The 27,443-nt window shown below is 41.9% G+C and overlaps 1 protein-coding gene across 2 annotated transcripts; it reads right to left on the bottom strand.

Annotated features, from left to right (window-relative positions):
* Window positions 1–6: 6 nt before the first annotated feature.
* Window positions 7–26,922, bottom strand: LOC147146881 (dynein axonemal heavy chain 10-like). Of its 2 annotated transcripts, XM_086031585.1 has the most exons (78): window positions 26,844–26,922; window positions 26,192–26,353; window positions 26,025–26,107; window positions 25,828–25,930; window positions 25,640–25,755; window positions 25,332–25,542; window positions 24,044–24,432; window positions 23,726–23,916; window positions 23,448–23,646; window positions 23,154–23,348; window positions 22,896–23,066; window positions 20,969–21,145; window positions 20,705–20,863; window positions 20,433–20,602; window positions 20,177–20,328; window positions 19,926–20,090; window positions 19,640–19,847; window positions 19,399–19,555; window positions 18,823–19,299; window positions 18,572–18,730; window positions 18,362–18,478; window positions 18,135–18,237; window positions 17,863–18,041; window positions 17,547–17,758; window positions 16,338–16,494; window positions 16,019–16,252; window positions 15,820–15,942; window positions 15,515–15,748; window positions 15,170–15,393; window positions 14,828–15,097; window positions 14,095–14,278; window positions 13,891–14,025; window positions 13,630–13,782; window positions 13,352–13,540; window positions 13,079–13,225; window positions 12,523–12,714; window positions 12,260–12,378; window positions 12,010–12,168; window positions 11,752–11,887; window positions 11,553–11,675; window positions 11,335–11,466; window positions 11,038–11,254; window positions 10,769–10,888; window positions 10,517–10,662; window positions 10,288–10,440; window positions 9,929–10,189; window positions 9,676–9,848; window positions 9,498–9,591; window positions 9,056–9,223; window positions 8,783–8,971; window positions 8,060–8,231; window positions 7,750–7,953; window positions 7,591–7,671; window positions 7,225–7,422; window positions 7,000–7,161; window positions 6,723–6,897; window positions 6,402–6,583; window positions 6,139–6,275; window positions 5,854–6,071; window positions 5,542–5,763; window positions 5,304–5,451; window positions 4,887–5,166; window positions 4,571–4,800; window positions 4,203–4,476; window positions 4,015–4,119; window positions 3,782–3,936; window positions 3,540–3,694; window positions 3,273–3,453; window positions 2,371–2,571; window positions 2,045–2,254; window positions 1,879–1,974; window positions 1,615–1,786; window positions 1,396–1,527; window positions 1,096–1,307; window positions 851–1,018; window positions 598–778; window positions 375–520; window positions 7–284 (listed from the first exon to the last, which is right to left on the bottom strand). In XM_086031585.1, exons 2-78 carry the CDS (start codon window positions 26,235–26,237, stop codon window positions 138–140), a joined length of 13,515 nt encoding a protein of 4,504 aa, XP_085887711.1. In that variant the 5' UTR covers window positions 26,238–26,353; window positions 26,844–26,922; the 3' UTR covers window positions 7–137. The 2 variants fall into 2 exon arrangements, with proteins under 2 accessions (XP_085887711.1, XP_085887710.1); XM_086031584.1 differs by lacking the exon at window positions 26,844–26,922 and having other exon boundaries at window positions 26,192–26,496.
* Between the last annotated feature and the right edge of the window lie 521 nt (window positions 26,923–27,443).

Here is a 27,443-nt window from a genome sequence, read left to right as displayed (position 1 = left end):
GATCTCATCATTCTGTGCACGTGCCAGTGAGTTAATGTGGAAATAAGTTCCTCTGTTACAACAACAAGCCTGGTTTGTAATGATGATGATGATGATGATGATGATGAAAATGATGACAATGATGATGATAATTGTTTTTAGTCAGTATTGAGGGATAAACAGACACCCTGGAGCACCCAGTGGGAGAGGTGCTCCGTGGTGAACAGATCAGCCTCAAAAACCAAACCCACACCCATCGCATTCCTCCGTAATGATGTGGTGTACACTGGTGTCCGCAATGTATTCTGCGAAGAAAAACAAATAAACATGCTGCAAACCTTTGGTGGGGAAACTATGAATTAGTTAACGCACACAACATGGATTGTGGTCCACACCTGTAACCTGAGGCGTTGGGTCTCTATGGGGATGACTCTGAGAATAGGTAGCTGAACTGCAAGAACTTTTGGTTTACTCTTCACTAGGCAACCCAATTCCATGTCCCAGTCTGCTCCTTCCAGGTACAAACCAGACACAAAGAAACCTGCAAGTAAAACTCACATGAATGAGCCTCTACAGTTCAATGCGTGACACTTGATCCAAATGTTTTTTGTCCATTACCCTGCACAGGTCTGTCACTGACTTCTTCCTCTTCACGGTAGCGGGTCACCTCAGTGTAAAGTGTGGAAAGATCCAGAGGCCAACCATTTGTCCTGCATGCAGCTTGAACTAGGGCAGTCAGGTAGGATTCTGGGATGTGGAGCCCTGATAACCACATGACCTTTGGCTCTGCTGTATCCACCTTTTGATTGACAAAATTGTAAATAAATCTGTAACACAAACAGACAGTTATGTCATGCAGGACATTCCTCACCCATGATTTATACTGCTCAAATCGCCTCTTGAAATGTATCATCCAGTTGCCCAGGGACTTGAGTGTGTCAGGTGCCAACATCTTCCAAATAGCAGGGATCTGACCATTAAAAAGGGCCCGGGCGACTTCATCCAGCTCACTGCTCATGCCCACTTCACCAGCCAAGGCCTACACACACACACCAGACAACCAAAACCAAAGTAAGTCAATGAAAGACACAACAGTAGCGTGACCCTCCGTCTCACCCTCTGCAGCTCAGCCAGTGACCGCTTCATGCGGACCACTAGCTTGTTGAAACGCTCCAGTTCTTGAAGGAGCACCACTGATGTAGGCGAGATCTCCGTGCCAAATTGCTTGCGGATAACATCCAGGTCAAACAATGCGGGCAGCTTGTTCTGAATGTCTTGGGCCACCTGAGTGATGTACTCATCCCTGCTGATGCTTCCACCAGACTCACCTGAAGCAGAGGAGAGTGGTTGTGAAGTGGCAAAGCGCCACACGCAACAATCGAGGCAAATGGAAGAAGACAACAGCTACATCATAACCTGTCTGTGGTTGCAGGTCGATGAGATGCAACCACATTTCTTTAGCTGCTTGCGTGTAGTATCCTATCTCTGCATTGGAATGAAGACCCATCACCTCGGGGGTGTTTGCCAATGGCAGGGACTCAATCTCGTCTGCAAGCAGCCAGCGACAAGTCATGAATGTTGACTGCTGAACTATTAAAAGTGAAGTCATCTAGAACAACGCAAATAATATCTGACCAATATATACGGTCTTGGGTCCATTTGCCGGAACCTTGTAGTCTACATCTGTGTTCTTGAAGAAGTGAAACCGGCAAAAGTCATAAAAGATGAAGTCTCCAAAGTACTCATCCATGTAGACATTCAGGATCCTGCGGTCAAAACTATCAATGACTCGTCCACCATACATCACCTGCGAAATGTGTGCATTTGAATTAACAGCACAATTGTTTAAAAAAAAATCAAATAAAAAATACAGTATGATGTATTTAAGCTTTGCCTAACCTCGCCAACAAGATACTTAATACTCCCCCAGGGAATGTTGCTCTCTTTCTGGTTGTGAGCTTTGGTCAGGTAGGTGTTCAAGATCTCCAAACACACCTGTTGAGCAGAGTTGAGAGGTAACTCAACCCAGTCCAGATCGGTCCAAAGAGTTCTTAGCAGCACTTACCAAGAAGTCTGACTCGCTAAAGTCATAGGGGACATTCCATCCAATTTTGCCATACTTGCGCCTCTCTTGCACCACGGCATGGAAGAAAGCCAGCACATAGACGAGGCTTCGGAAGGCAAAGTGCGGGCATCCAGTCATAGTCTCATGGGTGATTTTAGAGTAGGTGGCTCTCATGTTGAGCTTGAGACCATTTGGAGCCTCAGTGACAACCTGCAGTGCGTCGCAACATACACGCATTACTCAAGTGCAACCGTGAAAGATGTTTATCCAGTTTATGTTTCGGATGCACTCCTATCACCAAAAGTAAAGAGAGCCGCTCATTCCACCTTAAGAGACTTTTGAAGAATGCCAATGGGAAAGTCATCAATAGGGTTGGTGGTCAACCAAAGGCGAAAGTTGGGGTGAGGTTTGGTGACCCTCTCTATGCACTTCTCCAAATCTTTCAGCCATTTCACCAGCAGGTGGCAGTTCTGTAGCATCAACCACTGACCACGAGCCGCTGCTAGTTCCAAAAGGTGCAATGCAACCTTGAGAAGGGGGGGAGACAGACATTACCTTTTACATGATTTTTTACCTCTCGAGTTTTAAATAGCAGAGATATATTTCTGACATGACACTGCGGCCAAAAACGGTAAATAAGGTGCACATCCAATGATTCATTTATTGTTGAGAATGAAGAATAATCATATTCGTGATACTAGTCTTGAAGACAATGCTGATCACTGGCAAGTTCCACAATTGATAGCAGTCCGTCTCCGTCATGTCTTTTGTTTGGGTCGCAGTTTTGAACAATATGTTCAAATAGTTACTTTATTTTGGTGACATTTATTTGCTTTGACGCGTTTGTACAAGCCTTTTCCTTTTTTTCCTGGTCCTATTTACACTGCCTGAATCCTAACCCTTGTCGCATTTGTTTGTTATTTGGTCTTCACTTTGGTATTGACGTGTTTTCTGAATGTTCTGACGTATTCTTGCGTTGAGACCATGCTCCCGGAAACAGCCTGTTTTTACAGAGATAATACAGTAGGTGCACAGTATCAGGACCACCTGGAGGTCAAATGTCTGACTCAAGGACTGGAACTGGAAGGTCTGTGAGAGAAAAAGAGGCCCAACCATAACATTTCATAATATGTTTTGCACTTGTGAGCTGGCCATTCTACCCTTCATCCATTTCATATGATAAGGCCTTCTCAGAATGATAAAAAGAATGGAAAATACATCATGGTACCTTTTCTTGGCCTTGGCCCATAGCGAGGAACTTGAACTTGCCCCCAAAGCCGGTCCTGTCAGCGAGTTTCATGAGGTCAGCTCCAGGGTCAGAGCCAGGGCTCAGGATGAAAACGATGGGGGAGAACTGAGTGCTCTGCTCATAAATCACATCCAAACTGATCACTGGAGGTTGAACATATCTGTGAAGAAAGGTATGAAAACGTCAATACAGTAGGGTTAAAATTTTTTGAATAGATTAAAGACAGACGGGAAAAACATAAAGAACCTCTCGCCCATGGTGATAGTGACATAGTCAGCGATGGCTCTGTAGACTCTGTCAACACGGAAACAGCGCAGCAGGAGCAGCTTCTGAAAGTCTGTCAGCTTGTCATCATATTTCATTGGCAGCGGAGCCTGTTCCGGCGCATCGAGGTCATACCACTGTCAAAAAACACAATGGCAGTTAGTCATTCAATTCGGTAAAAGACAATTTGTGATTCTTGTCATAAATAAGTCGCCACTACTTACTGACTGCCACTCTGATGAATTTCTGCCAATATCATCAGGCAAAGAATCAAATTGCTGGGGTAAAATCTCGGACAGTTTCATGACATCTTCCCAGCTATGATCGGGCAGCCAGTTACAAGTCTTTTTGCATGCCCTCTTGTCCAGGGACAAATTACCTTTGCACAAGACAAAGACAGTCTAATGTGAGTGTTAAAGCTCACTGTGAAGTACTGTCACCTCGGTATGTATATCACCTTTGATGAAAAACTCCAGTTCCTCCTGGGGTACTCGACCTTCTGCCTGCTCAATCTTGATGGTCATGTTGAATGAGAAGAGCAGCTTGTGTTTCTCAAACAGACCTGTGAATAAACACATGGTTATACAGTGACATTTAAAAAAAAGTTTAAAAGTTAATGTAACTTTGTACATCGATGTGGCTTACCGGTGCAGCCGTAATTATATATGTTATATGTCAGACTGCTCGTGATGTTATTCAGTCTCGAGGGCAGAACAGAACTTGGTGGAGACTTACGTAGGGAAAAGTCAAACACTTCCAGATAAGAGGCGAGAGAATACTGGTACATGCTGTTCACCAGAGCCATTTCTGTCAGCGCAAAGAATAAAATAGCACCGCGCTTGGCAGCTGGTCGGTACCCGTTTCGGAGCACATCAATGTCCACCGACGTTGTCACAGCCAACTTAAGTTTCTCAAACACCTGATGATCACATCATCGGAACGTCAAACATGATGACCATCTTGAAGATTGACAACATGTTTCTCCACCCACACTGGGCGTCGGGCGAACTGACCTCACTGGATTTTGACTTTGTTTCCTCCAAGGTGTAGACCAGCTCTGTGTTATCCAACATGTTGCCCGTGGACGTTGCCAGCTCCCTTAGCAGGGTGTCGCCAAGGTTCTTCAGCAGCTTCTTATTGTCGCTCGTCTCTTGGATCAAAAACTCGCGCTGCTCTTCCAGCTCCTTCTTCTCAAAGCCCATTATAACACTGAGCAACTGGTCCTCCAGCCCCTTAAGGGTCACTAGATGTAACGTGATGGACGAAACAAGTTTGAGCCCAGGACAGAATGCACAAGAAACCCGTGGTTGTCAAAGCAAATGCTCTTACCAGTATAATTGATAACCATGGCTTTGCCAAACACAGATGGAGAAAATTTGGGGTTTCCCAGTTTAGTGTTGAGGTAAAGTCGGAAGTTGGGATCATAGTCCACCTCTTTGTCACCTAGCATGAGAACCTGCCTGCCCTCTGCTCCTTTCAAATTCTTCTCCAGGACATTGTCGATCACAGGGTCGATGTACTCATCCACATCTTGGAAAAGGAACGGGAACCCATATTTAATGGCCATCTCCAGATGTTTCAGGAAGTCCGGATCATTGAAGGATGAGATCTGGGGATAAAAGGAGGCGGAATTGAATTGTTTCCTCTTTCTCTGTTTCTAGAACAATGTGGAACATAGCCGGTCTGAATTTTGAAGGGCAACACTGCATTTCATGTGAGAGGGAGAGATAATGGGACATTTTGTACCTTGAGGTTATTGCTGGCCTCCTTCTTCTTAATCCAGTTGAGGGCTTGCTGCTGAGGGTCGATACACATGGGGAAACGGCTGCCTCTTGTTGTGAGGATTCCATTCTGCACTGACAGTTCGTCTGGGGGCAAGCCCTCTGACCCCCACCTGTAAATTCCCACGTGGTCAGTGGGACGTCCAGCCAAAACAAAGACAAAACCAGCTAGTTCATTCCGAACAAGGTCAGTGCTTTCCCACCTGCTGATTTCCACCTCATCCGTTAGTAAGTTGTCCACTTTAAAAGGCTGACTCAAGGGAATGCTTCTCTCCTTGACGTCGTCAACCCATGTTTGGTACACCATCTCGTTCCTGAAGTCCCAGCTGAAGGCTCCCTCGTAGCTCAGGAAGGCAGCTGAGAGTAGACAGTCTCCGAGGAGACGCACACGCCGCTGCTTCAACTCCTCTAAATCGTGTGTCCACCTGAAAACAGGAACCGCAAAAGAAAAAAGAATAAAAAACACATTTGCATCTCTTATGGAGTGCTGTTGAGAGTTCTCATGGCGACCTCACCTCACATTCTCAGAGCTCAAACCTGAGATAAGTTTGTCAGCAGCTATTAGTCTTCTCTCCATAAGCTCAGCCTCCTGCTGTAGTTTCTGTTTCTCTCCAATAGCAGTTTGATATTTATCTCTGAGAGTCGTCAGCTCTCTCTGGATATCACTGAGTTCACTTTGAATGAGCTCCAGCTCCTTCTTACTCTGAAAGAAATTTCTTTCGAGACGTGCCACCTGCAAAATACGAGTCAAATTAGTGTTCATTCTGTCAACATAATTGCCTTTACTAGTTTTACATTACTTTGTCCCTTTTGGGCTTTATCTCCCTGGCAACTTCACAGTAACCAACGACAGCCTCCACAAATTTGAACATTCCTGAACCCGCTTTACTGATTGCTTGCATTTCCTCAAGACTGGTCTGAAGGTTTTTCAGGAAGCCTGCAAAGCAGAGCACTCAATGAAATCACCGCAGCAGACAGTATACTTAGCAATGCGACTTTTACGATCACATAAATCCTATCGTTATTTACTATTGTATTTCAATTGATCATGAAATCAACCTACCCTTGACAGTCTTGACCTGGGTGGCACTGAGAGCATCACAGTCCATCTCTGTGAGTGAACGCAGAAAGCCAGGATCTGACATCATCGCTCTGGCAGCTTGCCAGCTAATTTCCTTTTTTTTACACAGCACCAGGATACACTCACACACCACCTGCACCTGCTTAGGTGGCTTTGCAAAGGATCTGCATGAAGAAGGAGCAGAAAAAAAAAAGCCAGAGAGCTGGATAAGGCTGCCGTTCGGCGACAGTATGTTTTAGAATGAAAAATCGGTTGTTTATTTGGACAACAAGTAATCCTGCAAGTTAGAATGAGATGGTTTACCTGATCTCAGTGACGTCAGATTTATCAAGGTCTTGTAAGGCAATGCGAGCTGCTTCTAATGCTGGCAGAGCTTCAGCCAGGGAGGTTTCCGCTTCCAACTTTTCGACAGCAATCACTTTGTTTTGCTCTTCAATCTCTTTGGCTTTGTCTTCGGCCAGTGTCTTTTTCTCCTCAGCTAGAAGAGATTGCATTTACCACTTGAATTTAAGAGGCTAAAAGGAGAGTAAAATGCAGTTTTTCAGCCATAACAAAACTACTTTTGCAGGTTTTCACTAACCCACTGCAGTGTTCGAGGCAATCTCTACCAGCATGGTCTCACAGGCTGCAGACTTTTCAGCAAGGACCACCTTCTGCTCTGCCAGTTTGAGGTTCAGCTCATCCAGTTGCACACTGGCTTCCTTCAGCTTATCCAAACCCACCTCGAGGTGTTTGCACTGCGCTGGAACCCATAAACAAACTTGTCGTCATCTTTCCACTGTGAAAATATTTTCCATCCTCTTACCGAGAATATACTGGTCCTTTTCCTGCAGGAGGCTGGAATATGTGTTAATGAAGTCCAAGTAGTTCTTTGGGGTGACATAGTTAGAACGTCTTAGTTTTTGCTGGAACAGCGTGCTGTAGTTGCCAACCGATTTATGCACCAAGCAGACATGCTCAATAACCGCTTTAGCATGTTCCCTTGGAATCATTTCACTTTCACCTGTACAAATGACAAAGCACAACACCACAGCTGCGATATCGTAATCCATGAAACAAGCGTAGTGGTGCAAGTAGACAGCGAATTGTTTGAAACCATTTATTAGCTCAATTCAAGTATGTTAGGTTTCTGAGACAGATTCCAAAATATATTAATATGTGTGCGACAAACCTAGGAAAAACTCAGCTACAGCACGCAATGCCTGCGGAGGCCATGGTAAAAACCAGTCTATCACGGTGTTGTTCATCAATCCTGAAAAAAAAACATGAAGAGCATTGTAATTATAAGTGATATTAAAAACCAAATAAAACTCAGATTTTGCAGTTCTACCTGGAAAGTTTCTGCAGCGTGTTCTCAGGGTATCTCCCACAGGAGACATGCCTAAAACAATGTGTAGGTTGCTGGCACTTTTATTGACAAAATACTGCCAAACACTGTCTTTAGAAGGACCTGACCCCTTTTTGAGGGCCTCTTCGCGAAGCTGGTTGAGAATCGACTCTTTCTCATCATCAGGAAACAGTGCAGGGACAATACCTATCAGAAGACAGCATGATCACAGGACAACAGGTCACTTCTTTCATTAGGGAATTCCATTTAGTATGAAGCAGGACAGTTACAGTGCAATTAAACTTTGTCCAACCTGATGTGAGCATGTTGTTTATGAGTTCCAAAAAACCTTCCTCAGCGACATGAGCATCAGTAAAGAGAAACAGGGTCTTCTTATTTTCGATGCCAAGCTTCAAATACAACGTTTTCAAGTCTTCATGAAAGTTGGACTCGCAATATCCTCTGCTGAGTGTTATCTCAAACACCTGAGGAGTCATGAATGACAAAAAAAAAGCCTGGTATTATAACTTTAAGATGTGATTTCAATTTCAACCCCAATTCCAATGAAATTCTTAACTTTCACAGTCTTTTGTCGTCCACGTCACGGCTTCTTTGGAATGTGTTGTAGACATCAAATTCAAAATGAGAGAATATTTGTCACTTAGAACATTAAATGTTTTGTCTTTTTAGTGTAATCAACTGAATATACCCTGTAAAAAGTTTCAATTTTTTTTTTTTTTTTTAAGTAGACTATATATCTAGGTACCTTAAAAAGGTATCTACATCCAGATTATTTTATTTTGTGGAACCCCTTAATGAGATAAAGTTGAGTAAATCCAAACACCATTTTTTTCCAGTATAGTTTGAAAATGATCATCAAATCATTGTATTCAATTTTTTTTAACAATGTGCCAATTTCAATGGAATTGGGATTTGGAGATCTTAATAGATTTTGCTTATTTTGGCAACTGTTTGAAACCTATCTAAAATAAGATGTTGTATTTTTGTAACATGCAATGTATTTTTGTTTTACAACCTCACAGCCAGCAGCAAAAGCAGCAAGCTTGGTGATGGACTGCTTGCCTGAGCCTCCCACACCCACAAGCAGAGCATGACCACGATCGATGCGGATGATACGGTGCACGCGGGTCAGATGTTCCAAGGCATCATAGAACAGCACCAAATTCATCCTTGATATTCTATCATTGTATTCCTCTAAAATCTCCTACAGAAAACAACATTGGTCTTATCAACTTCTGCTCAATTTCTAACCAAAAACAACCCTTGATTGATAATAACATCACCATACCTGAAATAGGGCTTTACAAGCGTCATAATCCAGCAAGTCTTCATATACTCTTGGTTCTGTCTCACTCAGGGCTGCCCTGTAGTCTCCAAAAAGAACTGGGTCTCTCATAACATCCTCTATATTTGCCTTGAAGTGCGCCTCAACTAAATTCTTTATAAGGCCCTGAACCTGAGGATTAAAAAAAAAAAAAAAATCAATTGGTGTAATTAAATCTAGAAAAACAATATTATTTAAGGGTTAGTTGTAGCTCAGTAAACATATGGAAGCAACTATATACATTATATATAAATATATATAAATATATATATATATATATATATATATATATATATATATATATATATATATATATATATATATATATATATATATATATATATATATATATATACTGTAAAACTTGACTGTAAAATTCCTATAACAACAGAAACTGAGTATATACCAATTTTTTGTCTTTTTCATCAATGAGTCTATCGTGGAAAATCCTCAAACACTCATTTCGCCAAACCCGTACAAATATAGAGACCGTCGAGAATCTGTAATGGTGAAATGAGGTAAAGCAAATATTAAGCGAACACACACACAGCATAATGTATTATCTGTAAGGAGAATGAATTGACCTGTCAGGCTGAGTGAGGGTCAGGCCATTGTAGACCCTCGAAAGGTCTCGCAGGTTAAAGATGTAGTGGAATTTTGCTGGAGTCGGTGGCAGTTCTTTGACAAGGCTGTTGTACAGTTCCAGTGTGCAGAAGGTGACTTTATCACAAACCTTCTGTACCACATCTTCAAAGTGCTAAAATATTCAGTACAATTAGTTAAACATGACATGAGGCACATAAAGACCAGCAATAGCCTTTCTGAAATGATATTTACTTTGGTGTGGCCTTTGATAATGGAAGCATAGATTAGATGGAGGGACTCCACAGCAGGGAAAGGGATACTGAAGACACTGAAGAGTGAAACGAAGCGGGGGTCCACCTCGTGCCTCCCACCTCCTGCCTTCCCCATGGCAGCAATGAAGCCAAGGTCCTTGAGGGTTTTGTAAGTGAGCTCCTTCCCTCGGTCATAGATGCCTCCTCTGTCCAGTAAAAGCTTCAGCAGTGCTATTGGCTGCTGTGTGCCATAGCTATCCACCTGGACAAGATTGAAAATACAGTCAAATAACACTCATTTGATTAAAACTGATAACAGTCAAGCAGAAATGTATTCAAATCCAAATGTGCTGTAGATACCTTTGGCATATTCATGTCATCTATATAGATCAACAATCTTTTGCCCACTGGTGGACCATATACATCTTTGGTCCTTTTCTCTATGTTGGCCTCTAGGTTTTTCTGAAGGTCCATTGATGTTGTCCTCGATGAAAGGTTGATAGTCAAAGTCATCTGTTGAAAAATAAGAGCAACATGCAAATCAGCTAGGGCAGTCATAAATGTTGCAATGTTTGGCTGGTGAACTCACATTTCTTTCTAAATTTTGGTTCTTCAGAAAGTTATGAACAGTGGCTGTTTTAGAGGTTCCGGGGTCTCCAACCAAAAGAACAGACCTCTTTATCTTCACCATCTGTTCCAGGATCCAGTTCGTTTTTGTGGTGTCCACAGTTGGGACTGAGGCAAAGGCCAAACATTTGAAATATAAGCAGGAAAAAGCTTGGTTGGTTAACAACGTGGTTAAAATCACTTAGATAAAGTAAATTATACGTAATGCTCTTACCCAGAATATCAGCAAATTTCATTTCATGATCATGAATGTATTTTGGGACCAGATAACTCCAGGGAACCCACTTCTGCTGTGTTCCATCAAAATGGAAATCAAAGAGAGTGGGCAGGTGGCCTGAATAAATGATATAAATGAATAGTCATAATCCGTATTGAGAACGGATTTTACGCCATGCAAAAAGTAGTTTACTTGTTGGTCTTAAATTGTTGTTCAAATAGGTTCATATCAATCATGAAAAAGTATCATCCAAATTCATCTTTTACCTGGGATCTCACTAGGGCCCGCCAATGTTTTGTCATCACTTACAGCGACTAAGCCACAAAGTCTTTTGATTAAATCATCCAATTTCTCTCTTCCATCATCCACCAATGTTGCCCCAAGAGAGCAGTACAGAGCTTCCAGGAAGTAACACTCCAACACTGCAGCACATTGGTTCTCAGTTTCAAGTAGGGCATCAAGGGTCATGCAAAGCTGGGACACCTGAACATATTACATATATATGCCAACTTTCACTTTCAAGACATTTTTGCATAAATTCAGAAGACCGTAGTATCCCCTACCATATTCAGATCAGTTTGAGGAACAACAGTCTTGAGTTTCTCTACTTGTTTCCCATCCACAATCCCTTCCACAATCATATCAATCAATCTGTGGACATATTTTTCAAACAGTTCGTCCAGCACTTGTTGCTCCTATAAGATTGCAAACATTGGTCATTGAAAAGTTCAAATGTCAAATAGTGTCTGAGTACAATTCTAAGACAGTGAGGATGTTGTACTTGGATGGTTCTGGTTGTCAACCACTTTCGCCAGTATGGGGTGTATCGCAGATTTTTGGGGTCCACAAAAACCATTCCACAGCGGGAGACGGTTGCAGGTGAAGCATACTGCAGATCTCCAACCTGAAATCATTAAAAAAATTGAATGTTATTAACAAATAGAGCATATGTATGCATGACATCGGTAATTCACACAGACCTCAAACAGCAGGGCGCAGTGACCTTGTAAACGAATTCGTTCTCCATTAGCCAGAGTAAGGAGCTTGTTGTCGTCCATTACCGAATTCATGTTCTCAACCCACAGAGCATCCACATCCCCATCAAGCACTATATATCTGTGAGTTTAAGTTAACAGGTTCACTGTGCACAAACTTACATTCGGATTTGCTTTGTCCAATATTGTTGGATATTTTAATGAGATGCACTACCTTACCTCTATGAAATGTTTTGGTCTTACCTCCTCTCTTGTTTGTCAGTAGGCTTGTTGATGTCACGGAAGATGTTGGACAAGACCCCATCAGTCCAGTCTCGAGTGTCAGGATCCAGAATACCATACAGTTCGATGACACTCACAGCTTTGGGGTTCAGGGGATATAATTTGGTGTATAATCCCAGTCTGGTGGTGAGTGATCAATGACAGGATCACATACAGTACATGCAACAACCTGACAGCAGTTTAAAATGAGTTGATCTGAAATAACACCGACTTGGTCTGAGCTTGACATAGCGTGCTGATTACAACCGATTTCCCTCCACCTGTTGGGCCCACTATCATAGTTGTGTGTCGTGCCATCATTGTTTCATACATCTGCACCACTTTATCCACCTGAAACCACAAAAAACATTAAGGGTGGACATGGTTTCAGAAGACTCAACTAAAATGTATTACCCGTTGCCGAAATTCAGATATATTTCAGCTGCACACAATGGAAGCCCAGACTAATATGACACTCTGAATAACACGACACACCTGGATAGGCAGCAAGATGTATTTGTTCTCTCGCAGGACCTCTTCTACAGCATCAGTGAAGTTGGGATAGTAAACACGAGGGCATTCCAGACCAGGAAACAGGTCTGAGATCAGCCCAAGGAACAGAGGAACATCCTCAAATACAAACTTGGGTAGATTCATGTCCCTCAAGGTTCGCATCAATACCACATCCTGCAAAAAATGAAAGATAAATGGTATATGGAGTGTACTTAGAACCATTAGCGCTTTATCAACATTATATGGTGCACCAAAGCACATCACTGCAGAAAAACTGCTGAAAATACCGGAAGAAGGACAATTTAATTAAGTTACTTTCGGTAATCTTCTTAATATACAATTTTATTGTGTGTTTGATTTTAATGATGTAACGTCTGGTGTATTAGGGTAAATGCAGTGTATTCAAAAACTACTGTAGCTCCAATTCACATATTCTTACACTACTGGATGAGATTGTCATTCAAGATGCACAATCTTTGAAAATAATTCGTTTGTTATGAATATAGTCTTTTGTCATGATTATACGTGATGACTGCACCTCGGTGATGTCTGGTGAGCCTCTCTTCAGTTCTCCTGCCATCACGAGGACAGATTTCAAAGCTCGCAGGCCAAAGTCATAATGAGACTGCTTGGACAGCTGCTCTCGAGCCAACTTATAGAGCACAGTCATCTTCTTTGCAAGGTCCTGATAAAAACGAGGAGAAAAGACGTTTTCAGTTTTCCGGGCGAAAATGTGTAATTACATGTGCTGCAGTTCAAATTGGTAGTCTGGTTATGAATACTGGCACATACATTTGGGTAAAATGCCTACCTTGGCCATTAGGAATCCCTCAGAAAAGAGCATGATCTCACAAATTTGTTGCAAGTCAGGCACAATCACCACAACAGGCCTGAAGAGAGCTTTGATTGATTCGGGCAGTTCTGTGCGCCCTGCGTAGCCTGGGTTCATGGTGATGAAGATCCCAATTTGGCTATCCAGGGTAATCTCATGACCTTCAAACTGATGTCCAAAATGACATGGTGGTAGTTAGCGAAAGTACAAGAGAACGGTTCTACGAAATAAAAAAGATCATGCATAACAAAACTTACATTGAATATTTTAAGGTGCAAAATGAGAGCGTTGCGGATGGTTTGGATTTGGGAAGAGATAACTGAAAGGACTGAGGCATCAATACGATTGAATTCATCAAAGCAGCCCCAAGCTCCACATTGGGCCAGACCAGAAAGGATCGTCCCCACAGCCTGCACAAGGAAAATGATACACATTATCTGAGTGAGTTGATCCAATTGGATACATGACATGCCATTCCTTGGTCTCCGCTTATTGTGCATGTACTGTAAGTGCCTCACCTTGTAGTCCATGCCTTCACCACAGTTGGTAACCACACAGAGCAGGCCCAAAGCTTTGGCCAGATCTTTGGTGGACTCTGTCTTTCCAGTACCAGCTGGTCCAGCAGGTGCTCCACCCAGAAACATGGAGAGAGCCTTCCCCACAAATACATACCCACATCAACTACTATCTGCTTGTTTAAATTGTTGTAAATGTTCACAAACCTGTGTGATCGTGAGGTAGATTCGATCTGTCAGAGGAGTTATAACCAAGCGACCATTCAACCCCATGTATTCGTAGCCGTAAAAAAAAGATGCACTGCACTGACGTACAACAAGACTGTCTTCTTCTTGGATCCAGTAGAATCTTAACTGGCTTTCCCACGCAAACTCTTCAACGTCTGTTATGCTGCAGACAGAATGACAAGACTCAAGTCACCTTCACACATACTTAGAAGAGGAAGTCAAACCAAACATATTTTTTTCAAGAATATGTTCTATGCAGGCCGACTAGTTGAAACAAGGGAATCTGATTAATGTGTTTGTGGAATATAAGTTAATTAGCAAAATCCACCTGTTTTTAGCCATCTCTGGGGGTGGCCATTTTGTCACTTCTGTCAAGTGAAAATGACATCACAGATGCTCAGGTAACGGCCAATCATGGCTCAGCCTCAGAAAACAGGTGAGCTGTGATTGGTCGTTTCCTGAGCCCTGAGCAACTTTGATGTCATTTTCACTTGACAGAAGTGACAAGATGGCCACCCCCAGAGATGGCTAAAAACAGGTGGATTAGCTCATATTCCACAAACGCAATATTAATCAGAATGCCTTGGTTCAACAAGAAGGCCTTCATAGAACATATTCTTGAAAAAAATATAGGTGGGCTGACTTTCCTCTTTAATGTTAAAAAGGCTAAAATGGTTGACAGTAGCAGAGCTCTAAATTATGAAAGCTGTACCTATTCAAGAGAAAGCTGTCTACAATGTCTCTTGCATGAACATCTATGATAAGGACGGTGTTGATCTTCCGTCTGTCATTTTTCTTCATAGGCTGTGTTGAACGTGTTACCAACTCATCGATCTGCTGGTGCATTTTCGTCGCATAGTTCTTAAGAGCATATTTATCTCCCCTTTTCAAGTTGCTAAAAACATCTTCCACCTCCCAGGTCCACCACACTTGATTTGTCGCCAGTACCACCATGCCCTGGAACAGCAACATCCAGTCCACCCTGAGAGACAAGGGACTCGTGGTGGGAAAGGTTTTACTCACAGAGATAAGCATGCCCACAATCTACACACACCTGCCTCTGTCTTCACAGTAGCGAAAGATTGCTTCCTTCGTGATGAGTCGATTAGTTCTCCTCATCTCATGCAAGACTCCTGTCATCCATTCCTCCACCCTTCCTTTGACTTGGACGGGCTTTTGAAAATCCATCACCTCACCCTCAGCAGACACCATAGCTCCTGCTGATGTCTCCCCACTGCTCTCCGTATCAAAACGCAGAGATGCGATGTTATCATACATCTTGGGGAACAAAGGCGATAGTGTGAAGCATGTTTACAGCATCTTATTTCACATACCTTGACAAAGAACAGCCGAGTAGGTTGAGCAACGCTTTGGAATGAGAAGATCTTTACACTCTTACCTTTATCATATGTTCCTGCACACAGTCATGGTGACTACTCCCCAAAATGCTGAGCAGTTCATCGTCAGAGATGAAGAAGAAGCGTGGGAATGCATCCCGCTTAGAATCTAGGTAGTCGTTGAGACTTTTCTGGCACCTCTCTAGGTTCTCACTGAGGGTCTGCAGGTCCATTAGCCGGTTAGGGACTAGGCAACAATGCTTTATGTTTGGATTGCTCTGCGCATCATTCATTATCTACACAATAATTAAAATGATATCATTTACAGTTCAGTTATGCATTATGTTAATGTTTGGACAACACTCACATCTTTGAACTTTTTGTCAATGACGTCAAATTTTTTGGCTTCCTCTGGTAACTGTGAGGAAATATCACCACCAATGAATATGCTCTCCAAATACATCCATTTACGTTGTACCAGCAACCAAACCTGTGCAAAAGAGTTTTCAGTCGTTATGTTCAAATTCAGCTCAAGCGTTGAAGGGACTTGAGCCACATTGTCTAACCTCTATGGTCTCGCTGATAAGAGACAGGTTTTTCTCCCATTGTTGTACGGTGCTCAAGAAAGGGCCAACAAAACGGCTCCCTGCCATGCTCTGCAAATTCATGGCATCATTGTCCACATTTGACAAGATCTCATCCACTGCACCCAAGACAGAACACTGCTGCTGGGTGCCTTTACTGTAGGGTTGTACAATGAATTTCATGTTTTCCCAGGTCTCCACCATCTCCTTCACACCCTTAGATGCACACACAGACATTCTTACCCATCCGTTTCAATGTCTAGGTCCAATTCAGGTTCATCTAAAAAAGAGAAGGGCCTACCTTTTCAATACCAAGCTCTTTTACAGCGGAAGTGACAATGTCGTCTATGACATCAGCATATTTATGAAGATCCATGGCAAACATGTTCTCCAGAGTAAAGCTGCTTGTGTTCACCTCAAAGCTCGTGCCAGTCCTTTTCATCAATTGTTTCCAGTGTCTGTTGCACCAAGTATAAACATATTTAAACTTGTGATTTCATGTTTACTCTTTAGACTTTGTACATTTTCAGTAGGTCGCATGAAGACAGAGAAAATGAGAAAGGTAAAAAAGACAGCACTTCGATAAAGAGAAGGGCACTACTGTAACCCGATCAGCACCCACCATGGGGGAAAAAAAATCATCAGACTCAGGAATGCGAAGCTCAAGTTTTACACTGCATGATCTTATAAAAGCTTAACAGCCGTAAAAGCAGTTATACTGCCTGCATGGACAGTGACTGTTGTCAAACTAAAACATCACTTCGAAAGGAGCTACTTGGGGACAGAATGAATTTCGTTTTCAGAAGTCAGAAGAAGGCTGTCCCTGGTTAAGGACAAGTTTGTGTTCACCTTGGAAAACAAGGGTTTTGCATACTGTACATATACTGTACATACAGTTCAACTGTATATAGTTGAGCAGAAAGCTCTGACTGCTGTATTCACAGATAAGAGGTAGCTTTTTTTCTAGACCCGGTGCAATATTGTTCAGACAATCCATTATTTTGTTCAATACACAAAGCTGAGTGGCTTTTTTGTCTTTGTTATTGGTGCAATTGGTGGTTTACAAGCATACTTATTACCAGAAAACCTTGTGCTTCGCGATTGACCTTGGTGTTGCATGAGCTGGACTGCAGGTGAATGTTTTCGGCGCTCAGATGAAGAGAAGGGCAGAACTGAAACCTGATCAACACCCACCATGGGGGAAAAATGCCCACAGAACTTCCATCTATCAAGAGTTGACCACGTTTTTCCCTTGTCCTTGAGGAGTTTGAGAATCTAAATCTCTAATGACCAGTCAATTTATGTTCTAATCCTCTTGTATGAACTTCATGCGTGTTAGGTCCCAGAAGGATACTACTACTGCAACCTTAATTGGGATAAGTGACAGGAACTGAAAGGATGGAAGTATTCAATGCGATTCCTGCCCGCATGATGAATCACGTATACCAGAATGAAGTAGGTCACCACGATGAAGGTGACAAAATGTTTTTGGTCAATTGAGGACACAGACCTTTCTCTGAGGGCTTCATTCTTCAGGTCCAGCAGAAGAGGAAGAGAATCTCTGAATTCCTTCATTCTGCCCTCGACAAAGCAGGCCACAGGCAGGGCTCGCACATCTATGGGCAGCTTCCTCAAACTTTGGACAAAGCATTCAACACCTCCTTGAAGCAAGTGGATATCTAAGTCCACCCATAAGGTCTGAGACCACTTTGTCTTTGCAACCTAAGAAACAATATCAGGATCAGAGATATGGCGTATCCAGAAAATCCGATTTGTCATAATATTTTTGTGTTATCGTGATTTTAAAAGAGTGATTTAAACCTGACCTTTTGTTCACGGTAGATATCATAAATCTGCCTTAAGCCATTCATGTCTTTTTGTATGCTGACAATCTCTGGATACGCAAGGACGGGAAGGTCCAAAAGCTTCTCAGCATTAGCTAGCTCTTGCCGCCCTGCCACCATCTTGGCAAGCTCTGCTTCGTATGATTCCATTATTAATAGCCCTACAAGGAAAAATGAGATGGATCAATGCACTGCTGTTGAATAATAATCATAATAATTATTTTGCTGGTAACATATTTCAAAAGTCTAAGTACCTTTATCTAAATCATTTCCAACAACTCCAGGACCATGGATGTGAAAACTTTCAAAAAAGATGGACAACTCCTCTTGAAAGTCTTCTGCCATCCTCTTGGCAGTCTTTCTTGCAAAACAGGTAGGGAAAGATAGAACTGCTATTATTGCTACTGTTATTACGGTACTTTATTTTTGTTGTTGTTGTTTTATGTGATGTGATGTGTACTAACACTCTTAACGTTCTGACCTCTTTGAATGATTTCTTTATATCTGTAAGACTAAGATCCACTTGTCTGGATTCTGCAAGCAGGGCCCTCCAAATCTGGTTAATATTTTCTATAAGTTCCAGTTCAGCTTTTTCAACCTACATATAAAAAATATATCTCAAATGTTCTGTAAAATATTGACCAAATGTGTTATTTCACCCCCCAAAAAACAACAAATTAAACTACAATACCTCCACTTTGTACATAGCCAGTGTTCTGTATCTTTCCTGGATATCTGTGATGCACAACTCCACATTAATAGACATGTCTCTAATGTCTGAGACAGTCCCAAGGACATTCTTCAAGTTCTCAAAAGTCTCAGGACTCTGTTTCAGCTTCTCAGAAAGTTGCTGTGGAACACAAATGATCAAAAGGGTAATTAAAGTTGGTAAAAATATTCATATTTATGAGTCATATTTATTGATGCATGCATCCATGTTACCGAGAGTTCATCTTTTAAATTGAAGAGTTGCTCTTTGGCGGATTTGTTGAGCAAACTCCCCAGTGAACTTATCCAGGACTCTGCCATCTCCTGCACAGTCCGGCACAGTGGCTCCAGGTTTAATTGGACAATGTGTACATTTTCAAACAAAGGCTCCACAACCACCTTTTGATGTATATGAGTATAGAACTGCAGCCTCTGATCATACATAGCACATGATGGGTTCTTAGCAGCAAACCTTTCACTGACTGTGGCTTTGTCCCTTTCCCATAGAGCATGGTACCGTTTCCAGTGGTTAAGGCACTGGTCTACGGAAAACAGCAACTGTTGGATGTTATGGGACACCGCAAGGGCACTTTCATTGATTTGAGGATGATGACACACGTCTTCATAGAAGCTAAAAGTCACCAAGTCATCACCATCTACATGTTGCGGTGGGCACTCAATGCAGGTTCCATTCATCCAACGCACAAATTCCTGGAACACAAACATGGAGGTGGACAGATCTCACATACCAGTGCACAGCTCCAGCCTAAAATCCGCAATGGCTCACAGAAGAGGAAATACTGCTCCTACTTTGGTGGTCTCGACACAATCCCTGATACACTGCATAAGCAACTGGTAGATCTCGTTTATTTTAGGCTGCAACAAAATCTTGGGGGCAGAGAGGATGGCATCAATACGAAAGAGAGGGTCGCTCCCCATCAGCGCGGCATTGAAAGCCTTGATGTTCCTGAAGGTGGCAATCAACACAATGCTTGTACTAGAGGTGGCCCTTTGTGGGGGTCAATAATTGTTACTGATTACAGGACATTACCTCAGAACCATGTGTATGAGGGAATTTTGCACCTTGCGTTCCCAGAATGCATAGTAACTAGACATACACTTGGACTTGCCAGTGTTGGTTTCCATAATCAAATGTTCCACCTTAGTGATGACGGGTCCAATGTCAGTGTATTTGCTTTTCAATAAATGTAATGTCTTGAGCTGCTCTCTATCAATGCATTCACAAAACTCCTTGACACCTGAAAATAAAAATAAAATGGTTATTCCTGTCATACATGAAATTTGATTGCAAATTTGAACATTTTTGTCGCATGTACTTGGTAAAAGGTCTGTCTTGTCTGGCGCAGGGCATTTCAGGAGGTCTGCCATCATTATGGATTGCAACTTAGCTTCAATATCGAGCTCATTGTTCTCTATTTGACTGACAATTGACTCAAACTTTGAGAGCTCCTGATTGGCCTCATTGATGAAATCTGCAATTGCTAAATTTAAACATGTAGACATTACTCTCATGCCACCAAGATCTCTTTCCAGAATAAGATGTCATTGAAACGTTTCAGCACCATACCTAAGGAAGTCCAGTTCAGTCTTTTGCATCCTGACAGCAACAGTGTTTCAACCCTTTTGATGATTTGAGACAACATGGCCATCTTTGCATCACTCAGACTATCAACTTTAGAGTTGTAGCAGCTGACAAGCTTGTGTAGATCATTACTGTACCTATTTCCAATGTGAAATGCGCAGGTTAAAGTCTGTTTTTGTGGTGTTTTGTAGTCCTTGGTGAGTATGCAATTTTCGTGCAGATAATGTAAATCTATTTTCACCTTATGAAGTTGAGCTCCTGTAGAGTCACGTTTTGAGCAACCTCAGGCAGAGAGAAGGACATTGAAATCAAGTTTTTTGTCTCTGAAATTATTGTCATGATCTCTGGTGGGAAGTTTGCACAGTATCGTCTATCCTTTTGTAAATTGATTTCAGACTTGGCGGCGATGACCTTAATGAGAAATTTCAAAATAAACCTAAGAAAATTCTAAATAATTATGATTTTTTTTTTCCCCCACTTATTGTGAGGTGATCAAGTAACGATGATACATACCAGCTCCCTCTGGACTTGGCTTTCATTAACAATAATGGCCAAGATGGGTGTCTTCAGTAACAATGGCAAGTTGCATTCAATCTCAGATACCCATGACTTATACTTTTTAACGGAGTACTCGCTCATTTTTTTTGCCATTTCCAAGTATTTGCTTTTTGCCTACGAAAAACATGAGAGTCACATGAGAGTTTAGAATAAGTCTTCAGTTCTGTCGAAATATATGAATAAGTATAAATACAGCTGTGCAAAAGTGGAACAACTCACCAATTTTCCCATTTCACTCTCCAATAAATCTGGCATTGTCAGGAGAGGGAGCATTCCTTCTTTGACATGGTGAAAAAGGGTATGTGTCCATCTGATGCTGCCTGCCACGGGGGGCTCATTCTTATTTATGTTTGGTTTGTTTTTATTCTCCTCAAATATTTCATTTACACTGTCCACCTGTACAAAATACAAGTGACATATGCTTAATACAGGGTTCACACTTGCAGGTTCCCTGGTAAGGTCTATCGGGGTTGCTGGAGAAGAGGGTCCATTGGGAAATCGAATCTAAAATCCAGGAGGAGTGTGGTTTTCGTCCTGGCCGTGGAACAGTGGACCAGCTATACATCATTGGCAGGGTTCTGGAGGGTGCAAGGAAGTTAGCCCAACGTGGCTACATGTGCTTTGTGGACTTAGAACAAGGAATTCAACCATGTCCCATGGGTAGTCTTGTGGAGGGTGCTCTGGGAGTATGGAGTATTGGAGCCGCTAATATGGACTATTCGTTCCCTGAACAAGAGGTGTCAGAGACTGGTCAATTTCTAGGCACCAGGTGCTGAACTGGTGTGGTTTCGTGGCCTCAGTATTGCATCTCTGCTTTTTGTGCAGATGATGTGGTTATGTTGGCTCCATCAAGCCACAATCATCAGCTCTCGCTGGAGAGTTTTGCAGCAGACTGATAACTGGGTGGGATGTGAATCCACACCTCTGAATCTGAGACGATGGTCCTCAGTGGGGGGTGTTGGTGATGGTGGGGTGGTGGTTTTCTCTCCAGGTCAGAGATGAGATCCTTCCCCAGGTGGACGAATTTAAGTATCTTAGGATCTTGTTAACTGGTAAGGGAAGAATGGAGCAGATGATGAACAGGCGGATTGGTACAGCATCTGCAGTGATGCGGACTCGGTATCGATCTGTTATGGTGAAGAAGGAGCTGAGCCAAAAGGCGAAGCTCTCGATACACCAATGGATCTACGTATGTGCCCAGTGCCACCCACACCTACGGTCACGAGCTGTGGGTCGTGAACAAAAGAACAAGATCATGGATACAAGTGGTGGAAATTAGTTTCCTCCGCAGGGTGTCAAGACTCTCCCTTGCAGACAGGATGAGAAGCTTGGTCATCTGGGAGGGACCCAGAGTCGAGCCGCTGCTCCTGTGCATTGAGAGGTGCCAGACGTGGTTCGGCCACCTCATTAGGGTGCGTCCTGGACACTTCCCTGGTGAGTTCTTGCAGGCATGTCCCAGGGAGGAAGCTCCAGGGTTGACCCAGGGCAAGGTGGAACACAGAGGTGGGCATCGCCCAACCGCCACCGCGTTCCGTCCTGCGTATTTAATCGACCACGTGGTCCCGGTCCATCCCTCATAGGGATGCAGGCGCCGCACGAGCAGAAACGCCCCCAAACAAAGCAAAAATATCAAGCAACAGACACAAACACACGCACAGCGTGGTGATCAGTGAAATAAAAACAATATGGGGCACATCTCATTGCGTCTGTGAGATGCGCCCCATATGTTTTTTTTTTTGTGCAAAGGTACACAACACTGTTTTATGTTTTTATTTTTTCCTTACTCAGCTGCATGTCAGGAGTGCGGCACCTGCACGTGACGTGGTATACACGTTCTCAACGTTGTTTGGCTAACTCGGACTGGATTAAATATGCAGACAGGAAATAGGCGATGCCCAGCTCTGGGAGAGACTATATCTACCAGATGGCACAGGAAAGGACTGAGATCCCCCCCAGAAGATCTGGATGAAGTGGCTGGGGAGAGGGAAGTCTGGGCTTCCCTGCTAAAGCTGCTGCCCCCGTGACCCACAACTACAGATGAGTTTAAGACAATGGATGGATGCCTCTTAGTCTAACAATTTACTTTGCTTAAAATGTTTGAAATATCATTACTAAACATATGCAATGACAGTGCTCTTTTACAAACCTCTTTGCAATACTGTGCCAGAAGGTCATTAGTCTTTTTCATCAAATGATTATTGATGGCTGGTCTAGAGCGAATATCTTTGTATTTCACAAGCATTCCAAAAGCAGCAGTTGAAGAGCGCAGTGACTTGAAAGACTTGTCAATGAAGGCAATCACCTCCCTCTCAATGGCCTGATCAAACACAAATACAAGGTACAGAACAACATGAATGCTAACTGACAAGTATATGTTGACAATGCCTTTGAATTCTAAACTTACATAAACGTTACTGTTGAAGTTTTGCATGATGATTTTCCAGCTGCTCATCTTGCAGATATTGAAAGGATCAAAAGTTACTCCCTCAAAAGGCATGATTAGGTTGTCTACTTTGGCCAACATCTCATCAAAACGTTTTGGGTCCAAAGTCACACTTTTTAACTCTGGGCTGAAGATGTTGAAATACTCATCCAAATTCTGCATTAACCAGTACAAATATTAAATATTGAGCTGTCACAGGTTCGATCCTCAAACAACTGTTGACACTACTTTGTGAAGAAGTATAAGAACACCGACCTGCAAAACATTGTACAAGTCCTGGCAGATGGAAGCCATGTAATCAGTTTTCTCAAAGAGCCTCCTCCTATCAAACTCCCAGCGTTTACCAGTGCCTCCTTGTTCAATTTCAGCACGCACTTCAAAGTAGGACGACTTCCACAAATCCAGAACTTGCTTGGCATCATTCACCTTGGATTTTGCCACCTTTCTTTCATCTCTGTCCAAGAAACACAATCAGACTCTCATGACGGAAAAATCAACAATAGTTACATAATGTATCACTGAAATCCACAGACCTGAACAGTACATGGATATCAATGACTTGAGCCACACGCTCAGACAGTTGCCATACAATGCGTTCCATCAAAGGGACCATTCGTTCATTGTTGTTATAGTGGCTGGATATTAACCACACAATTTGTAGGCTGTTCATTAGAGATGGGATGGTCTCCTGAATCACACTTAAGTTTTCTCCTGTAGCCAGATTCTACAACATAGAACACTTGGTGAGGATGGTATTAAAATGTTATGTTCCTCCTGTCAAGAAAGAGTTGACTGTCTTTCTGCTTTTTCAAAGACATTAACATTTCGCAAAATGTTGATAAAACATATACCTTGAAATGCCTTTCCAGTGTTTGTAGGAAGCGCACATTTTCATTTGCCTCTAGGAAGTATTTAATAAGCTTAGCTACTGTATCCTCCATAGTGGGAATCACACCTGCTTTTGCTTTGGTCAGTACCAGCAGAGTCTTCTTTACCACTGGTTGATTAAGACTCATTCTCAGAGCACTCAGGATGAAGAAACGGTCCTGCCAAAAAACAATTTCTGCCATCGGACTAGGTGTCTGTGGCTTCTTTTTTTCTTGCTCCTCAATAACAACAGTAAGCTGAGTCTGCCAGTTCATCACACACTGCTCCAACTTCTCTATGACAGCTGAATTGGTCAGCAGGTCATTGACATCTGGCTTCAGATCTAGATCTGGGATTTTCAGTGCAATTTCCTCTGCAATAAAAACATAACAGACACATTTCAGTCAGTGATCAAAAGAAGTTACTCAACATAAATATATATGCAAATGATGGAAAACTGACATGATATGATTTCACTGTTCTATCTGAAGTATTTTCACAATCTTTAGTGACTTAGTCCCCGATTTTCAGACACTGCTCTTTAGTAAATCTGGTAACTAGTACCTATTCAAGAAAGTATGATAAATCCTATAATGATCCCTCTGGGAAATTTCACTTTTATAGTCATACACGCATTTGAAGTCTGGTGCCTTGCTCAAGGACACCTCAGGAGTGCTTGGAAATGAAAAGGCATCTGTCCATCAGTTAGTGCCAATTTTCATAACTATAGTCCATAGTGGACCCTTTGCTCTCTTGGATCCCATCCGTTCCCCACTCCTATGAGTACTAGTTCTAAAAATATTGAACATTATCTCCAAAAAGAAAAAGGCTGTTTTTTCATTAAAACTTTGTAGAAGGGAGACATGAGACAAGGAAGACCTCATGCAATTTTAGTACAGATAATGTAAGTATATTTCACTTTTTTTCCTGTTTGAATTACCAAGGTGTAAATGGTACAGTCCATTCTGTAACAAAATTCGTAGTCTTTCTCATAATCGCAAATAAATCCAAATATGTGCAACACATTATTGCATTTCCCTGATAGTTATTTATTTTGTTACTATCCGGACTCCGAAAAATGAACAGTTTAGAAAATTCATTAAAAACTCCACGTAACCATGGCGTGCATGCGTGTCCAAGGTCAGTATATATACATTTCTGGACAATGAGGAGATGAGTTGCAAAGTGTTGCAAATTATGCTGCAAAGTTCCTCCTTGGGAAAATAAAAACAGATGAACTGCATATTGGCATACAGTATGTGAGAAACAAACCTTGAGTTTTAAGCTGTTGAACAGTTGAGTTGACCAAGGCAAAAAACTTGTGTGTGCTGTTGAGTAACTCATTACGAATGGGAGCTTGGTCACTTGACTTGGTTGGAGTCTCTTTGCCACCACTGAACTCTTCACGAGGAGAACCTGCTTCAGCCTGAGAGCCATCTTTACTTTTCTTCATCTGATGGGCAGTCATTAATGGAATATAGATCTAAAAAGGTAGACAACCTAAGTTGTAAATTGTCTTGGTAGATTTGTTACAAGCTGTCATCTTGTTGTTGACTGGAGTGACTGTAAGGCTCACTCACATGTACTAGCTTTTTCTGCAGACTTTGTAGGTTGTGTCCATGATGCAAACCGGTCTCCAAGAACTTGGGCATCAGCTTATTGGCTTCAATTATATCAAGTGGTTCTACGATGGTCTCTGAAGTGAAACACAGATGACAATGCGTTGGTTTCCCCAACATGATTTTAATGGTTTTGACATTGCTCTTACTCTTTGAGGTCCTGAGGAAATATAAAACTGGAGATTTGGTGAATCTCTTTGGTACTTGGTTTATAGCCATGTGAAGCTCAGTGTGATAGACCAGTTGAATCCTCTGTAAACACAATTGTTTATTTATTCTACAATAATACACGACAATAAACACGTTTACCATGCTTTTTTTTTGTATCTTTTTTTTTTAATCTCACATGACTGAGTTGTTCAGGAGTCTTGTTCCCTCTTTGCTTCTCCGATTCCAAAGAGTCACTGGAGTTTCTCTTTTCTGATGTTACTGCAATGGTAATGATGGGTTTATGGACATTAAAGAAAAACATGAAAATCAATTCATGATGGATGAAATACATGTGGAACTCACCGTGTGGAATTTGAACTTCAATCGCCTCCTCTCGGACAGTTTTCATGAACAGAAGGCACGATACGGTCTTTTCTTCAGAAGCGACATTTAAATAGCGAATAAGTTCCTCCTCCTCTTTTCCATCTCTCCTACTCAGAAGTTCGTCGAAACATTTGTTATCATCTAAATTGAAACAAACACGAACTCGCTGTCGTATCCATTCCACGCGTAAATCGTCGTGGGCCATGACTACAAATTGATGATTCTTAACATTGTAAATTGGCAAGTTTTTGTGCGCCTACAGCGTGTACGTGCCAAATACGCGTCGTCCCAGCAACCAACAAACTGAGGGACTTCCTGCTTCTGCTTTCAATCAACAGAAAGGCGCAGCGGTCGTAAAAGCATCGTTGCTTCTTTCTTTGGAAACCTGTGAAAATAATTCTGTATGGTCCATAAAATACCACGCATTGGTGAACTCACAATTCACAAAAACACATAAAATACAATAACAACTGCATTAAATAGTCAGAGACAAAACACCTGATTTAAACACTCACTGACCAAAAAGTCACGTGTTGGCTAATGAGATTCAAGAAGACACAGTAAAATTCGTAGAGTACGTTTTAAATAAATAAATAAATAAGTAAATAAATAGATAAATAAATAAACTTACACTGGTGTGAGCCTCGTACTCCGAGTGAAACAATTTTGATCCATTACGAAGATTTACTCGTACTGGCCGGGTTGAGGCAGATCCCAAATTTTTAAATGCAACTCAAAAGAGGAAAAAATGTGACTCAATTTTACTGTGTACTTGTTTATTTATTTATTATTATTGTTTTTTTGCATCATTAAACTCTGGCAGGGATGTTAACAAAACTCTTGTATCACCAAGATACATTTATTTTCACTTAACAGGGACTTTAAGTTTCATTGTGATCCTTAACTCTTCCAAGTGTAAATACAGTATAGTCTTTTAGAGTAAAATGTACTCTGTCTCTCTCCCTAAATATATATATAAATACCTACAAAATACTAATTCTCTTTTTATTTGAATTAAATTAACGGAACCTTTTTAGATCATGGCTCAAAGAAGGCATCCTCAGAATAGGGTATTCAATGTTTTTGTTATCTGTCCTGTTGGAGGATCCATGCATGACAATGCTTTCTGACAGTATTTTACAGACCATTTTCTTCACTTTTTTCAGGTTCTTTTTGGTGACATTGGCAAGTTCCACTTTTGTTATTTCAGGGACCACTGTCCTTCATTCTT

The sequence above is a fragment of the Filicampus tigris genome, chromosome 5 (genome assembly GCF_054856515.1).
Source record: "Filicampus tigris isolate MCC_2025a chromosome 5, RoL_Ftig_1.0, whole genome shotgun sequence".
NCBI classification, from domain to species: Eukaryota; Metazoa; Chordata; class Actinopteri; order Syngnathiformes; family Syngnathidae; genus Filicampus; species Filicampus tigris.
The sequence above is the reverse complement of the archived record's forward strand: the minus strand, read 5'-3'. Positions and strand labels throughout refer to the sequence as shown.